This window comes from Anoplophora glabripennis, unplaced genomic scaffold, assembly GCF_000390285.2.
Source record: "Anoplophora glabripennis isolate ALB-LARVAE unplaced genomic scaffold, Agla_2.0 scaffold27, whole genome shotgun sequence".
In the NCBI taxonomy this organism is placed as follows: Eukaryota; Metazoa; Arthropoda; class Insecta; order Coleoptera; family Cerambycidae; genus Anoplophora; species Anoplophora glabripennis.
The window spans coordinates 581,333-600,152 of NW_019416292.1; the positions used below are offsets into that span (position 1 = coordinate 581,333).

The 18,820-nt window shown below is 32.5% G+C and overlaps 1 protein-coding gene across 1 annotated transcript in view; it reads right to left on the minus strand.

The window, feature by feature from the left end:
• Positions 1–18,820, minus strand: part of LOC108910438 (trace amine-associated receptor 1) — a 112,609-nt gene that overhangs the window by 46,029 nt on the left and 47,760 nt on the right. Inside the window, exon 5 of the mRNA XM_023453936.1 lies at positions 1,653–1,946. Within this exon, the coding sequence (XP_023309704.1) occupies positions 1,653–1,946 (294 nt within the window). The remainder of the gene's footprint in view (positions 1–1,652; positions 1,947–18,820) is intronic.

An 18,820-nucleotide genomic window follows, 5' to 3' on the forward strand; every position in this document is an offset into this window, starting at 1 on the left:
TATTTAAACAAATAAGTGAGAAACAGATAAGATTTTTTTTTAATCGTAGCGCAATTGTGTATAAGACTTGAATTTTTCGCAAAATAAAGTTTACGATGTAAACTACGATTTCCCATGAATTGCATTGAAAAATGTGGAAAATTAATGACTCACGAGCCCTTTAAAGAGAAGGTATACTTGCTAAGTAAACTGTCCGGCGTGGTGATGGGGGAAGCTCGTCCAAGCGCGCGCGCGTTCAAATTGATGCGCGCTGTAAAATTTTGCAATATCTCGGCATCTATTCATCGTAGAATTTTTTTTTGAAATGGGGTAACTCGACGAAAAAATAACAATGGGCATATTCACGAATTCGTAGAATAGCCCTGAACCCCAGAAAAAATGCATCTTTTATACTTAATTTTTTTTAATTTACAAAAATGTCATAAAAATTATTGTTAAACGAAATATTAATTAAAATTTCAAACTCGGAATTACTTTACTATTATTAAATAAATAAATGAAGCTATCGTTCATTTAAAAAGGTATTTTTTTACATATTAAGCCAAAGTAAATTTATTTTTTCAATATTTTGTTAGCTATTTAATTACGATTTAAATGTAAAATTAAAGTAAAAATTCACAAATTATTTTCAAATGGTGATATTTTTAAATAGGTAACTTAATTACGTCTTTAAGATTACAATGACGCTTGCAGAATTATGTTTGGTTGAAAATTAACGCCTGTACAGAGGCTTAAAGTTCATAACTTTTGGAGCCTCCGCTATAAACAAATTGAATTGTGCGAAAACTAATGCACCTACAGCGCCCACTTTTGGCACACTTTTAAAGTGTGACAAAACCCACAACTTGCCATAGGTTTTATAAAATTTTAACAATAAATGCGATAGTTATAAACAAATTAAAAAATGGGCACTTTTCTTGTTTTTTTGCAATAACTTTTTTGTTTCTTAACCGATTTTAATTTAACAAGTCTCATTTTGTAGATAATTGTATTCCCTACAAGCTGTCTAAGAGGCACTATTCGCTAAAATTGATGGTTTTCCCTGGAAAGTGAAAAACTGTTTACCTGTTAGCTTATAAACAATTTGAATAACATTGTTGCTATTTATGGTATCTCACCGAAAATAGATGCAATGGATAGCTGGCAAAAAAAAAACACTGTTTTTTTTAAAAAAAGCACCCTCTACGACCAACAGGAGCCAAGATAAGATTTTTTTTTTAAATCGTAGCTCAATTGTTTATAAATATTAAGACTTGAATTTTTCGCAAAATAAAGTATACGACGTAAACTACGATTTCCCGTGAATTGCATTGAGAAATCTGGAAAATTAACGACTCACGAGCCATTTAAAGAGAAGGTACTTGCTAAGTAAACAAATTAGTGAAAAATGACTCTAGCTACCTTAAATTGTCGGTCGTCTAGATTTTCGTGGGCAGTAAAAAGAGCGAAAAAACACGTAAACCCATTTATTTGTAATTTACTAACTTAGCGTCACTTCTTTCAAGTTACTTTTTTGATATTGTCGTTCGATATTCCCTTCCCCGTCATAAAGTGCGATAAAATGTCTATACTAATAATTTTTTCAAGTTTTCAGATTTTATAATCTAATTCGACTTTAGTATATTTAAACATTTCAAGAATATACGACTCACCTTCTCCATACTAGCGCCACCATAGTCTTCCGGGCCGGCCACCGTGTTCCCGCCCGCCCTCCTCAGCCTAAGCTTGTTCACGTGAAACGCCGAGCCGTAGCAGTACATCAGGATCATCGTCGTGGGGAAGTAGAACCCGCACGCGGCCAGGATCCTGATGGAGGCCCGGGAATAGAAAGGCTCGCACGCCATCATTCCCGTGGGATTGAAGTAGTAACCTCCGCGCGGCAGCACCAGAATCGAGAACAGCGTCACGGACATGATCCATGTCATGCTTATGATGGCGACGCAGCCCTGGAACCAGAATAAAGGCATGTAGGGACGTGGAGAACATGCTAAGTCGACTGGTTGGATAACGTGCCCTCTAACATCGCGCGTCGGGAGGATGTGTGACATGGGAAAGATTTTTTTCGGATACGGATTTGAAGGAGGGAGTTATTTATGTCTCTGGATACCAAATTTCAATTAATAATCCAAGCATTCTGTCACGGATTAATGTTAAATTTGCAGAAATTATTACCTGGACAAAAAAAATATGACCGTATAGAAAATTAAATTTTAAATTGAGTTTCTTGTTCTTTAAACTCGATCCAATATGGCGAACATGGTTAAAAAAAATCGCAAAGTTGAAAAAATCGGTTTTTCTAAAATAACTAAAAAAATATCGCACGGATTGAAAAATTTTAAATGAGAAAGTTGTAGGTTTTAAAAAGATCTATAGACTGATTTTTTGAAAGTATCGATTGCTTTGTTACTTTTCGAGATATATCGAAAAAACCGTTAAAAATCTTCTTATTTCTCTTCTTCTATAACTCTTTACATTTACGAGCCCATATTTGCTATTTACTGCAAGCATAGCCCGCCGCAAGCTAAAAAAGTACATTTTTGAAAAATTTAAAAATATTAATTATTTTTCGAGATATATCGATTTTTTGAAAAAAAGGCGCTCTCGAAAATTGGCCAGATCTTCTCAGCGGATAGCCCTACAGTAACGATTTTCGGTTTATTTTCTTCGTAAAGAGTTATATTATCATACCGTTAAAAAATGTTGACGATTTTATTAATTTTAAGGATCAAAAAATGACTGAAAATGTTGCACTTTTTTTGGGTATGTTTTTTTCAAATAACTATTTCAATTTTTATTATTTTTTTGTACTTAATCTGGGGTAGCTAAACACGAATATTATAGCATTTTCGCCTTAGTAGCAAAATAGACCCGTATATGTTTCTTTAAAAGTCATTTTCATAAAATAAAAATTGAAATAGTTACATACCCAAAAAAGTGCAACTTTTTCAAAGTCATTTTTTGATCCTTAAAATTAATAAAATCGTCAACATTTTTTAACAGTATGATAATATAACTCTTTACGAAGAAAATAAACCGAAAATCGTTACTGTAGGGCTATCCGCTGAGAAGATCTGGCCAATTTTCGAGAGCGCCTTTTTTTCAAAAAATCGATATATCTCGAAAAATAATTAATATTTTTAAATTTTTCAAAAATGTACTTTTTTGGCTTGCCGTGGACTATGCTTGCAGGAAATAGCAAATATGGGCACGTAAATGTAAACGAGTTATAGAAGAAGCGAAAAGAGAAGATTTTTAACGGTTTTTTCGATATATCTCGAAAAGTAACAAAGCAATCGATACTTTCAAAAAATCAGTCGATAGATATTTTTAAAACCTACAACTTTCTTATTTAAAATTTTTCAATCCGTGCTATATTTTTTTAGTTATTTTAGAAAAACCGTTTTTTTCAACTTTGCGATTTTTTTTAACCATGTTCGCCATATTGGATCGAGTTTATAGAACGAGAAACTCAATTTAAAATTTAATTTTCTATACGGTCATATTTTTTTTGTCCAGGTAATAATTTCTGTAAGCATTTCTCTATAATGCTTGGACTATAAGGCACAGCTCGACGTCCGGAATTTCCTTTGGAAATGGGTTTCTGAAGGTGTGACCTTGTTCTGAAGGAAAATTTATGCCCAAAACTATATGTTCCAATGATACAGCTGATTTAAGCTATAAATATTTCTTTAAAGGAGCAATTTTCACCGTTAAATCTAAGGACATTAAATATTAATTCTAAATTTCTAATATGTTTGTCCATATTTAAACGAGTTAGGAAATTGTTTTTTTTTCCTGTATTTTTTTAAATTGATGGTTTTCTGACCACATATTCCGATTACATGAAACCTTTCAGATGATACATATACCTACTTATCTAAAATTTCCTACATTCGAAAATCTCGATTATAAAGAGGTAAATCGCAAAAAAATAGAATTTTGAATCACTCTGTACATACAGGGTGACCCATTAAGAATGGAAACACTCGCGTACAAAAGTTGTTTATGGACCGATTTGAACCGGTTTTTTTTTAAAGATATATCTGCAAAAGCTCTATCTTGCTGTAAAATTTGAAGACGAAATTTTGATTTTCAGGGCCTACTACGATTTTTTTTAAGTGAAAAATAGCAAAATTTTGTTAGCGTTTTTTTTTTTATAGAAAATCTGACTACACCGCTGGATTTTAGAACCCCTCAAAAGCATTTGTACCAATTTTTGCTAAAAAAAGTTTACCCCTAAAAAAGTTGTGTTTGCCGTTGTTGGTGAACCTATTCTTTTATAAAAATCGAATAGAACCCAAAGGGAAACAAAATTAAATAACTGACACTGGTTTAATAATTATTAATAAGGATCATAAAAACCAGTATACACAAAATAAACAACAATTACTCTAACATAAACAACAATTGATAAAAAAAAGTAATGATAAAAAAATTACAATTTTAAAAATGAAAAAGGAGTCTATCAAATTGATTTACACTAATAACGTCATTAAATTTAATGTAGCTTCCACTAATCCTCCGTTTAATTCTATACATTTTTCATAACGTTCTTTTATATTTTTTACATTTCGCAATTGATGCGCGTTAATCTCCTGTCACGCTTCCCTTTGAACTTAATAAAGCCCCACAGGAAAAAATCAAATGGGGTAAGGTCCGGAGATCGGGGTGGCCAATAAATTAATGGACAGTTTCGACCTATCCAATGATTGGGGAAATTCTCGTTAAGCCACTCCCTGACATGTCTCGCATTGTGTATTGGACATCCATCCAACTGAAAATGTAGATTTACTCTTTCTTGTAATGGAAGATTATCGACTGCTTTAAAAAATTCGTTCTGAAGGAAATGTAGAAATTTCTGAAACCCAAAACCCAACACCGCGAGTTCTGTGATGATACAATTCCATTCGTCGTGAATGTGGATTCATCGCTGAATAAGATATATTTTTTTTTAAATCGGTAATTGAGATATTGTCCCTGTGCCCAGAGACAAAACTCCATTCGTTTCTCATTATCGCCTGGTTCCAGAGTGTGAAGAAACTTAGGTTTATAGGGTTTTATGTTATTTTTTTTCTAGGTAAATTTAAATCTAAACTAGCAATCCTGAGGCTATTCTGATTGTTTGTAAAATAATTTAAAATTTCCTGCTCGTGAATACGTCTTCTCTGTTGATTGTCCCTTTTTAAAATGCATTTTGATACAGCACCATATTCCATAAAAGTATTGTTTATTTTAAAAACTGTGCTATGCGTAATATTAGGTCTATCTGGATGTCTGTTGTTAAAAATTATACACACCTCTCTTGCCGTCCGATCATTTTCTCCAAAAAGGCGTACTATTTAAATTTTCTCATGTAAAGTTAAACTTTGAGCCATCGCAAAGAATTATGGAACTTATTTAACCATGCACAAAAAATATTACAATGTGCCACTACTTGTGAAGTTTGACATTTGTTGTCTAAACTTCTATTTTTCACAGCCTACAAAATTATTTTTAAGCAACGTTATTTTCTGGATATCTCGTACTATTTTTTTCAGAAAATTCTTCACAAAGAATTGGATTATGGTTTTAGAATCCAGTGGCTTTTTGAATAAAAAAATTATAAATGTAATTATTTTTGTCTAAGAAGGTAATATTTGTAAGTTTTGGCATAATAACCACGAAATAATAATAATTTGACGAACTTGTTGTTTATTTTATGTATACTGGTTTTTATGGTTCTTATTAATAATTATTAAATCAGTGTTTGTTATTGAATTTTGTTTCTCTTTGGGTTCTATTCGGTTTTTATAAAATAATAGGTTCACCGAAAACGGCAAACACTGGTGATACCGATATTATCAGAACTTTTTTAGGGGCAAACTTTTTTCGAAAAAATTGGTACAAATGCATTTGAGAGGTTCCTAAATCCAGTGGTGTAGTCAGATTTTTTATAAAAAAATCGCTAACAAAATTTTGCTATTTTTCCACTTAAAAAAAATCGTAGTAGGCCTTGAAAATCAAAATTTCATCTTCAAATTTTGCATCAAGATAGAGCTTTTGGAGATCTATCTTAAAAAAAAAACGGTTCATATCGGTCAATAAACAACTTTTGTACGCGAGTGTTTCCATTCTTAATGGGTCACCCTGTAGATATAATAGAGCAATGTTTAAAAGTTCATCGAAAACATTTTCTTTCGGGTATTTTTCAAACTTCATTTTAAAACCTGTTACTTTAAATCAAATTTCTACTTATTTTTTTTATTCCTTAGTTCTAATTTATATTTGCACCTATTGTATAACGAGCTAGTTTTATGAAAAATAATATTTTCAACACATTTATAATACACAAAGTCCATTTCAGAACATATTTGTTTCCATAAGAAAATGGGTAATGTAAAATATAATGAACGTTTCTTTTTCTGCTTCATTGAAATGTACCTATAGTAAGATTTTTTACATGTTTATTTCATTGATTATTTCTACCACACTGAAAAGAAGAAGGGATTTTATATAAATCAGAGTTGATTTTATAAAACTTATTTTATCTAACCAGAAACATAGCACACTAATAAAAGGAGTATATTTCGTTATAAATGTTATAAAGCACCAAATTTATATCTTTCCTGTTTTAGTTATCAATTAAATAAAGAAATTAACAAAAAATGCCACAAATAAATAAGCACAGACAAGATTTTCCATCTCGTGTCAAAGTTATTAACAGCGTTCTAATTACAAAAATCATAATCAACAACTTGAAATACATTCTTTTCATTCTAGATCCTCGAAATACCCTCTGCGTAGAAAATCTCTCATTAAAGTCTTCATATACACTTCTGTTAATTGATGCTGCCTACTAATGCATCTTGCTCGAATTAGTGTCCCTTGCGAAATACAGACACTTGCGACTCATGTAACAAATGATGTTCAGAAGCCTGGAATATTGTCACTGTAATTAATCGTTTGCGTCGCAAATAAATAAACAAAATGGGATCGGGATCTTTTAAAAACTAGTATAAATAATGCGATCTGCTCGTTATCCCCGACAAAGTATTATCCAATGACAAATGATGTTTTAGCGAAGTCGATAGATGATCCACGTGGTAGTTTCGACTCGACAGTAGACAGTATTTTAGTCGTTCCTGGTATAAATAAGTTTTTAAATATGGATTACTGGAAATGCAGGCAAATATTGCAATAGTTTCCCGTATTATGACTTAATCGGCTTCGAAATCGATGGTTGGCGAAAGGTTTGTTAAAATATAAACGAATGATTTTGTTGGATCGTTTATTCTAGCCTAAAAATTGCAATCCTTAAATGTTAAAAGATTAAGTATTAACCCAGACAATATAGCTTATCGCCATAGATATTTTGTCTGTGATTTAATAAAATGAAAAGTTGATCTCGATGAAAAATAATGAGGAGTGATATATCAGAACTGCTGCCTCAAGGAAATTTTGTCTTTTTCATCATTCTCCAACAGGCAGAAGATGGAATCCTCGGTTCTATTTTTATTGAGGTACATACTTGTACTAAATTTACAATGGAGAAATTCTTGCTTAAATATTCGAAATATGAATTTTCTATATCCAAGGCTTCGAGAAACTGTTTCGTCAATCGATCAATGAATGTTGGAAAATATTTAATGATGATGATTCTACAAGGGGGCAGGCATTTTATGATTTATATTTGTTATTTTGGCTGTAAATCCTATAAAAAAATGTCCAAGTACAATTTTTGCTTGCATTATGATCTTAATTACGATTGTTTGATATACCTGGCTAATCTACGTGAAAAAGTAGTCGTCATGAATAAATTCTGGGAAATCCAATTTAATCCAGCTCCTCCCGCTAGTATTATAAACAAAATTGCCCGACGCTACAGACATATCTAACATTTTTACGAGAATCATATAAAACTCATTTAAAAGCGGGAACAAATTATCTCTCCATTTTGTCATATCTGCAGAGAGCGTAGAACCTGCTTGAAAAAGAATACTCGCGCGAAAATTACGTATGCAATTTGCGACTAAAAAGAGGCTTCTGAAATTCAAATAATGATACTACAAGATGAAGTAAATAATATGCAATAAAATTGAAAAATACTCTAGCCTTTGAGAAGTTTACGAAATAGCTATAATGCAATTAGTTCATTGCTGATCTTAAATTCTGATTCATTCAAAAGTTACATGTTTACATGGTGCATGCTCTTAACATAAGTAGGTACCTACCAACAAATACTCTTACATAATTCTTTACAAATATTTTATCTACTTTCTGTAACAAATTTTGTTTTTGGGAGGTTCGTTTCCCTTTAATAAACTTTTTTATTGAAATTATGTAGTAATTTTATCTCTTTTATATGGATTTTGAACATTTTCTGGTGTCAAAAATTCAATGAAATAGTTTCGCATGTAGGTATAGGTAGGTACATGTGAATTTTGAATGCTTATTTTTTTTTTGTATTTGTCGTATAAATTTAGCTTAGCGCAATGTACCTACTTTTTCTGTCTATCATTTCTATTTTAATTACAAAATTCTTTACGTGCCTTGTATATTTTCACTTCAACATTCGTCTCTAAATATATAAGAATAAATAATAAATTCGTCTCTCTACAAGGTGTTTATTAAACACACGGTAAAAATTCAAGCCGCTTTATCTCGAAGCTACAGGACAAGAAAAATTTTCGACAATAACAACATTTATTACCAAAAATAATAGGTACAGCTTCTTAATCTACAAGAACTGTTGAAAATAACTACCAACAGCTAGGATACACGAATACAATCTCCTCATTGACTGCTCAATTCTTTCAAAAACACCAGGGGCGTTTCTTATTGAGTTACAGCCAGAAATTATCTGATTTCTTAATTCTTCCACATTTTCCATAAACTGATGACTTTAGATGGCCTCATAGGAAATAATCCAGGGGTTTAAGTCCGGGGATCGAGCAGGCTATAGGTGAGGTCCACCTCGACCAATCCAGCGATCTCCGTACGTTACTGTTAAAAACTCACGAGCAACCAACCAAAATACACTGATGCATCATCGTACATAAAATACGTTGCAATTCTTGTTGCCAATGTTCCATGCTTCAGAAACTGAGGTAGCGTTCATTCCAAAAAATTGCAATATATTTCGCCGGCAAGTCTTCCTGGTAGAAATGCCGGTCATTAGCCAGTCACCCACAATTTCAACACAAACGTTCAACGAGAAATGATGTTGAAAACGATCTTCAAGTACCTCGTGTGGATTTTCTTCAGTCCACACATAATTATTGTGAAAATTCCGTATTGCATTTCTTGAGAAATTCGCTTCATCGGTAAAGAGAATCAACGTCAGTTGTGGGATTTAAACCAATGTGTGCAAACGCCATTGACAGAAGAAAAATAGGATACGTGGAGGAAAATCAGCAGGAAGAAGTGCCTAAACGCGTTGTATCTGCTATGGGTACAGCAAATAGTCCCTAAGAATATTCCAAACAGTCTCAATCAAAGTAATTGCAATTTTTCGAGTAGAACTACCTGGATCTATTTGTATCATGTCTAGCACATTCTCTTCCACTTCTACTATTCTTACTATCATTGATGAATACTTTGGGAATGTTTTTCTATCAGGAACATTACGGTCAGGAAATCGTTCAATACTGCCATCAGCAAGTCCGTAAAAGAAATGCAATGAATGAAAAGTGTAACTGTTAAAAACAGAAAATACACATCAAACAGCCAAACATCAATCAGTCTCAACAAATTCAACATATGCAAAATGATCAATCACGAGACGTATTCAAATGAAATCTACATCCAAACTGCTTTCTTTTCAATGTCTCCCTTCTTTAGTTAAAAAAAAATTATACTCGGTAAATCCAGTGTAGTTCGCCATACTTTTATTTCAACTACATTAATAATTTAAAAAATATTAAAATTGGTTTTGTCGAAAATTTCTCTCGCCCTTTATCTTCGGAATAAAGCGGCTTTTCAAAAATCATCAAAGGACAAAATATTCTTAGAATAGTCCACGGAATAACCCCTTGAATTTTTGCAGTATGTTTAATAAACACCCTGCATATTACTAAATTCTCTTAAAAAAAAAAACAGACAAATCTGCGTCGACGTGTTTATCACTAGAATGTAGCGTACGTATTGTACATATTCTGCGATGACTTAAAGCAATAGTAACTCTTTAACAGAGTTAACTTATAAAAAACAGCTATCATAGCACTCTGAGTGTGTGGCAGTTGGTATTACAGAATAGCTAAGACTACAACTAAACAACATAATGAACCCTAACTTAGGCCGCCCCACAAGCACGTGCAGCCCTCGCGGTGTGGCAAAGGGAAGCCAGAGAGAATCTCCTTAAATGTACATTCGCCGCGGTGATGGTGGTAGCACTGCTTACATGTCGTTATGTAAATGTTATATATCCTGTTCTGGTTGAGAATAACGCCGGCACCACAACGTGACAAAGTAATAGCTGTACTCTATTTTATTATGAGGTTGTTATGTGTTGGCAACTGCTGCAGGCTCGCCTGATTATTTGACTGTATATTCTCTGGGTGTGTAGCACGTAATTTAATTTCGACATTGACTACCTAGAGTTCGGTTCTGCATCTCCGCTGGATTGGGTGCTTGAAACTACTCTAAATCTAAGAAGGCTTTCACAGAATGTCAGGTGTATTACGGTAAGACGCTGCTGCACATTTGCAGCACTGCAGCACCCATATAAGCAGTATAAATGTGGGGTAGTTGTACGTGATAGTAAAGATCAAAATAAACAAAGTTCTATTCCAACATAGGTCTCAGATCGAACCGTTGTCGAATAGAAACAATGTATAAGTAACTTTCCGGTGGACGTTCATATAGACCAGGAAAATTAGCGAAAAAAAAAAAAAGGAAACTCGGAAACATCTCTCATCTCGTGAGTCAAAAACTTTTATAAGCTAACTTTTCTATTTAAACAAATAAGTGAGAAACAGATAAGATTTTTTTTTAATCGTAGCGTAATTGTTTATAAATATTAAGACTTGAATTTTTTGCAAAATAAAGTTTACGATGTAAACTACGATTTCCCATGAATTGCATTGAAAAATGTGGAAAATTAATTACTCACGAGCCCTTTAAAGAGAAGATATACTTGCTAAGTAAACTGTCGAAAAAAGTTCAAATTGATGCCCGCTGTAAAATTTTACAATATCTCGGCTTCTATTCATCGTAGAAACTTCTTTTTTTTTAAACTGGGGTAGCTCGATGAAGAAATAACAATGGGCATATTTACGAATTCGTAGAATAGCCCTAAACCCCAGAAAAAATGCATCTTTTATACTTAATTTTTTTAATTTACAAAAATGTCACAAAAATTATTGTTAAACGAAATATTAATTAATTTCGGAATTATTTTACTTTAATTTTTTTTTTTGTAAAGAGAACAAACAGAACCTTGTAAATGTGATATCCTTGTTATGACCTGAAGATGAGGTGCAAAGTGTAGACCTCGAAACTAGTCGTCTTAATAAAAGGATTGTGAGATTATTAAGTCTTTACTCTTTCCCGAGAATTATTTTACTTTTATTAAATAAATAAATGAGGCTATCGTTCATTTAAAACGGTATTTTTTACATATTAAGCCAAAGTAAACTTATTTTTTCAATATTTTGTTAGCTATTTAATTCCGATTTAAATGTAAAATTAAAGTAAAAATTCACAAATTATTTTCAAATGGTGATATTTTTAAATAGGTAACTTAATTACGTCTTTAAGATTACAATGACGCTTGCAGAATTATGTTTGGTTGAAAATTAACGCCTGTACAGAGGCTTAAAGTTCATAACTTTTGGAGCCTCCGCTATAAACAAATTGAATTGTGCGAAAACTAATGCACCTACAGCGCCCACTTTTGGCACACTTTTAAAGTATGACAAAACCCTCAACTTGTCATAGGTTTTATAAAATTTTAACAATAAATGCGATAGTTATAAACAAATTAAAAAATGGGCACTTTTCTTGTTTTTTTGCAATAACTTTTTTGTTTATTAACCGATTTTAATTTAACAAGTCTCATTTTGTAGATAATTTTACTCCCTATAAGCTGTCTGTGAGTCACTTTTCGCTAAAATTGATGGTTTTCCCTGCAAAGTGAAAAAACTGTTTTCCTCACTTATTTGTTTAAATAGAAAAGTTAGCTAATAAAATTATTTGACTCTAGAGATGAGAGATGTCTTGTATTATGTTCTTCTTCTTCTCTTGTTGAGACAATTTTTCAATAATCTCGCGGATAGGAATTTTTTCGAGTAAAAATTTTATTTGCTTGGCCTAATAACCAAAGCTTATAAATCAATGAAACCGCAGTAAAAGCTAAAGCTATTTTTATTTTTTTAATGTTCATCTCAAATCTAACGTACATATTTAGTCTGTTTTTGTCGGTATGAAACATATTAAATTATTGTCATGCATTTTCTGTGTTTTTTACTGTTTCCCAAAATACACTCCGCAAATTGTTAACAAGCACTAGTACCTAAATAATTATTTGCCACCACTATTTACGATATATAGAGTTTTCTGTTATTTACTTAATCTGCTAGAAGTAGTGTTAGTCAAAGATAGGACAATTATGATCCCTATTAACTAAAACAAGAAGAATCGTGTCCCGAATCGGCCGCACACGGTAAACTTGATCCGTAATTACTGCCGCTTATCAGCGCCATTTGGGCTCATTTAAGCCGTTTGTGCCCGTCCCAGGCCCAAATTGGAACATTACCCGCAGATAGTGCTACAATCGCCAAAAAATCTCCAGAGAAAAATGACTTGGCACAGCGATTGTTAGTGTCCCCGGAGACGGTTCCCGCCTTGGTTTTTTTTAGATTACGCGACCAAATTGCAGACGCGGCGGGAGGAGAGTATCGATTATACTGTTTTAAGTGCGTACGAACGATTTAGGAAATTGAGATATCGCTTTACTTCCTTATTTTCCAATAACGAAGCCATATAAACGGTACGTCTTCATACAGCGTGAGCTGCGGGAAGTTTAAAGGTTTTAAATATTGAAAAATATTCAGTTTATTTTTCTTTAATGGTGTCCGAACTCTGAACATACATATATACATACATTCTAAACATGATTAATAAATGTCATAAAACTCAAAATTATCTTTTTCATTCTTCCTGAACTTGAAAGGTATAACAATAATCACGTCTAGCTATTTCCAGATATTCATTCATTGACCTATGTTTTGCAGGGCAAAGGTTTTATTCACTTTTTTATTACACATAACTTTTTACGAGTGTGGACCATCACAATGTTTACCCTTCATATGTGCTCTCATAACTTTTGAATAAAAGGCTTTTAGCGGGAAGAACAGGAAATATTAATTGGAACTAAAAATACCAGGGTGAAAATAATGTTGGATGTTGATTATTACATCAAGGAAAAATGTCGTGTTTAAAAGTTAATAGCACTTTCTTTATGCAAACCGTTATAGACCAGGGCGGATCTGTTTTGAGGTGGATCTGAGAGGGGGCAAGCAATTTTTTTCTGGATTACCTTCAGTACAATTCACATAATAAAAATGTAGATCCCTGGATCTGGGCGAGGTTCGAATATTTTCAAAACTGTAAAAATGTTACCTATTTTATCCGAGGTTTTTTACTTATATCTTGGAACCTATGCATTTTGGAAGAATATTGAAGAGGAAAAAAAGTTTTACAATTGAATTATGCACAATATACTGCAAGTTAAAAATGTTTAAATTTATTACCGATGTTGCAAAATTTTGTATGTAAAAAAATAATTTTCATTAATAAATGTATCAGTTAATGTTTCTATTTAATTATTATTTTTGAGTTTGTTCTTTTTAACCTTATTTGTATATTGTATCAAATTAAGTATATAACTTTCTGATACTGTGAAAGTACTTTCTAACATTTCAATATGATGTAGCAAATGCATCCTCCTTCTAAAAATTCTCCAGTATCTAAAAAAATTAATATCGATAAAAAGAAAACATAATTATATGTATATACCTGAATTGTCACATTCAGCAGCTCAAAATTAATTTTTCAATTAATTAATGAATCTGTGATTATATTAACCTATAATAAAATTATTGTATTTGTAATTTTTTTTATTCGCAGTGTCATAAAACATCAAATCGCCGACGATTGTATAAATTGGTTTTCTTTTCATAAATACTGACCCAAAATCCAGAGAAACTAGAAATTCTAATATTAAGGTCACCGAACCTTTTCGGCAGAAGAAAATAACATTTTAAAAGCTCACATATATTTATGTCACGTCGAATTATTTGTGAAACTGACACTCTCAGATACTAGTTTTCATATCATATTATGTACAGTCCTGGTTCTCATAGGGTGACAACTTAATGGAATGTGTGAATCAATTTTCTAAAAGAATTCTTGTGACATCTTGAAAACTGAACAAAATTCGTATGTGGAAGAGGATATATTCTTAAGATGTATTCAACCCTATGTTATGCGAGCATTTATTTCAAGGACATCTTCCTTGGATGAAAATAAATTATTATTTAATAATTATTTCTTACATAAACTATACAGGTGGCTAATAATACGTGAATTTTGTTTTTTTGTTACATATTTTTTTTATTGAAGTAAATTTCAATGTTGTTACAGCACAAGACTGATTTAATACACAACTAAAGTTCACTGATTAACCTTTTTTATAAATATATTTTAGTCGAGACAGATAATACCAATATTTCAACACTGACACTTTTCACACGTTGGAAAATTGTTTTTCTGCTATAATGTGGATGGATTTTCCGATAAATCCCGAAGCCATTTACACGTCGAACATAAGTTGGAGCGAAGCCCCCATAAAAATGCATTTTATCGTCGCACGGGCAAAAAAAGGAGACCGACCAAATAGAATTAGGACCGCGGACAAGTTGAAATTGTCACTTTCAGGCGAGCGAAGATAGGTAAGGTGAAATCAGCAACAGCTTTAGGAGGGCCTGCGAGTAGTCGGAAGGTTCGACTCACGTGACCGCTGTCCCAATAACTTATGGACGTGAATTGGGTCTTATAGTTTGATTTCGGCGACTTTCACTCCGTTGCGAGACCCAATTTAATTAGCTGGGGCTGACACGTATCATGATTTAATTGGGTGATGCGAGCGAAAATTAGAAACGAGCTTAAAACGTCCAAAGTCATAGGCGCCTCTACCAAAGCGTGACACCTATAATTGGCTCTGATGATTTCCTTTTGCGCTTGAAATACATATTTTATATTTTAGACCTATAAATACCGCAAAAATAAACTATGCAAGGTGTAACTTTCAGTGAGGGTCAGTTATTAAGGTTAATGGTACCTACGTTTTTCCCAGAATACTAATTTGAAATTACTTTTTATAAGTCAAATGAATAGTCGGGATATAATTGTTGTTTTAAACTTTAAAATAATTTAAATTTTTTTAATAAAAATATTTGTTACTAATTTTATTTTGCGAAAACTGTCATCAAAAGTCGACATTTTCGTTAAATTTTCAGTTGACAAAGTGAGTCTTTTTTGTCATCTATTTGCAAAATACTTTTATGTTCTTCTAGAACGTCAGTCTTTTTCGTTCTAGAACATAAAACAAATGTCAAAATAATTTGTCATTTTGTCGAAACCTATTTATGAATTTATTACTTAAACAATATACATTTTAAGTAATATAGCGTTTCAATACAAAACAGGACGATTACAATTTATTTTGCACTACATGTAAATTGAAAGTGCTGATATTGCATTGAACTAAATTTATGCTAGATCCAGTGCTGTCAGTTATCGTAGCTTTTCGTTCTGGGTGTTTAATGAGGCTACTGCTGTAATTGTTTAAGTTTACGTGCACGTTGTATTATTGGCAAGTTTCGTAGGCTCTGCTGAAGATGGTAACAATTTATTTGCGATTGAAATTTTATTTTATATAGAATCTTCTATATATGTCTCCGCTACCGTACTAGAACACCACCCCCATGTCGCTTAATGGTGGTAATATCGGCCCCTGCGTCAGCTAACAGAGTGGCGGAAGAACATCTAAAGCAGTGCCCTAAGTGTATAAGTTTCCGGATGAGGCAAATTGAGATGAGTTGCTATTTCTTTTGGTACATTCCTTATTTTATTGACGCCAATACATTTTTCCCTGACAACCTCACAAAAATCTTCGACTTATAGTAACTGCCGGGCGTGAAGCACAGTATTTGCGGTTTATCTTTATTTGGTCTGGACTTCAAATCACAAAACATCTCGGAGTATGAGTTTTAATAATAATAATTGAATCTTTGTCTTCTACATCATCGACCGTTATCTTTAGTAGCTCATCTCTTCTAAAAGTTCCACAAACACTAATTATNTGTTTTTCTATCAGGAACATTACGGTCAGGAAATCGTTCAATACTGCCATCAGCAAGTCCGTAAAAGAAATGCAATGAATGAAAAGTGTAACTGTTAAAAACAGAAAATACACATCAAACAGCCAAACATCAATCAGTCTCAACAAATTCAACATATGCAAAATGATCAATCACGAGACGTATTCAAATGAAATCTACATCCAAACTGCTTTCTTTTCAATGTCTCCCTTCTTTAGTTAAAAAAAAATTATACTCGGTAAATCCAGTGTAGTTCGCCATACTTTTATTTCAACTACATTAATAATTTAAAAAATATTAAAATTGGTTTTGTCGAAAATTTCTCTCGCCCTTTATCTTCGGAATAAAGCGGCTTTTCAAAAATCATCAAAGGACAAAATATTCTTAGAATAGTCCACGGAATAACCCCTTGAATTTTTGCAGTATGTTTAATAAACACCCTGCATATTACTAAATTCTCTTAAAAAAAAAAACAGACAAATCTGCGTCGACGTGTTTATCACTAGAATGTAGCGTACGTATTGTACATATTGTGCGATGACTTAAAGCAATAGTAACTCTTAACAGAGGTAACTTATAAAAAACAGCTATCATAGCACTCTGAGTGTGTGGCAGTTGGTATTACAGAATAGCTAAGACTACAACTAAACAACATAATGAACCCTAACTTAGGCCGCCCCACAAGCACGTGCAGCCCTCGCGGTGTGGCAAAGGGAAGCCAGAGAGAATCTCCTTAAATGTACATTCGCCGCGGTGATGGTGGTAGCACTGCTTACATGTCGTTATGTAAATGTTATATATCCTGTTCTGGTTGAGAATAACGCCGGCACCACAACGTGACAAAGTAATAGCTGTACTCTATTTTATTATGAGGTTGTTATGTGTTGGCAACTGCTGCAGGCTCGCCTGATTATTTGACTGTATATTCTCTGGGTGTGTAGCACGTAATTTAATTTCGACTCTGACTACCTCTAGTTCGGTTCTGCATCTCCGCTGGATTGGGTGCTTGAAACTACTCTAAATCTAAGAAGGCTTTCACAGAATGTCAGGTATATTACGGTAAGACGCTGCTGCACATTTGCAGCACTGCAGCACCCATATAAGCAGTATAAATGTGGGGTAGTTGTACGTGATAGTAAAGATCAAAATAAACAAAGTTCTATTCCAACATAGGTCTCAGATCGAACCGTTGTCGAATAGAAACAATGTATAAGTAACTTTCCGGTGGACGTTCATATAGACCAGGAAAATTAGCGAAAAAAAAAAAAAGGAAACTCGGAAACATCTCTCATCTCGTGAGTCAAAAACTTTTATAAGCTAACTTTTCTATTTAAACAAATAAGTGAGAAACAGATAAGATTTTTTTTTAATCGTAGCGTAATTGTTTATAAATATTAAGACTTGAATTTTTTGCAAAATAAAGTTTACGATGTAAACTACGATTTCCCATGAATTGCATTGAAAAATGTGGAAAATTAATTACTCACGAGCCCTTTAAAGAGAAGATATACTTGCTAAGTAAACTGTCGAAAAAAGTTCAAATTGATGCCCGCTGTAAAATTTTACAATATCTCGGCTTCTATTCATCGTAGAAACTTCTTTTTTTTTAAACTGGGGTAGCTCGATGAAGAAATAACAATGGGCATATTTACGAATTCGTAGAATAGCCCTAAACCCCAGAAAAAATGCATCTTTTATACTTAATTTTTTTAATTTACAAAAATGTCACAAAAATTATTGTTAAACGAAATATTAATTAATTTCGGAATTATTTTACTTTAATTTTTTTTTTTTGTAAAGAGAACAAACAGAACCTTGTAAATGTGATATCCTTGTTATGACCTGAAGATGAGGTGCAAAGTGTAGACCTCGAAACTAGTCGTCTTAATAAAAGGATTGTGAGATTATTAAGTCTCTACTCTTTCCCGAGAATTATTTTACTTTTATTAAATAAATAAATGAGGCTATCGTTCATTTAAAACGGTATTTTTTACATATTAAGCCAAAGTAAACTTATTTTTTCAATATTTTGTTAGCTATTTAATTCCGATTTAAATGTAAAATTAAAGTAAAAATTCACAAATTATTTTCAAATGGTGATATTTTTAAATAGGTAACTTAATTACGTCTTTAAGATTACAATGACGCTTGCAGAATTATGTTTGGTTGAAAATTAACGCCTGTACAGAGGCTTAAAGTTCATAACTTTTGGAGCCTCCGCTATAAACAAATTGAATTGTGCGAAAACTAATGCACCTACAGCGCCCACTTTTGGCACACTTTTAAAGTGTGACAAAACCCTCAACTTGTCATAGGTTTTATAAAATTTTAACAATAAATGCGATAGTTATAAACAAATGAAAAAATGGGCACTTTTCTTGTTTTTTTGCAATAACTTTTTTGTTTATTAACCGATTTTAATTTAACAAGTCTCATTTTGTAGATAATTTTACTCCCTA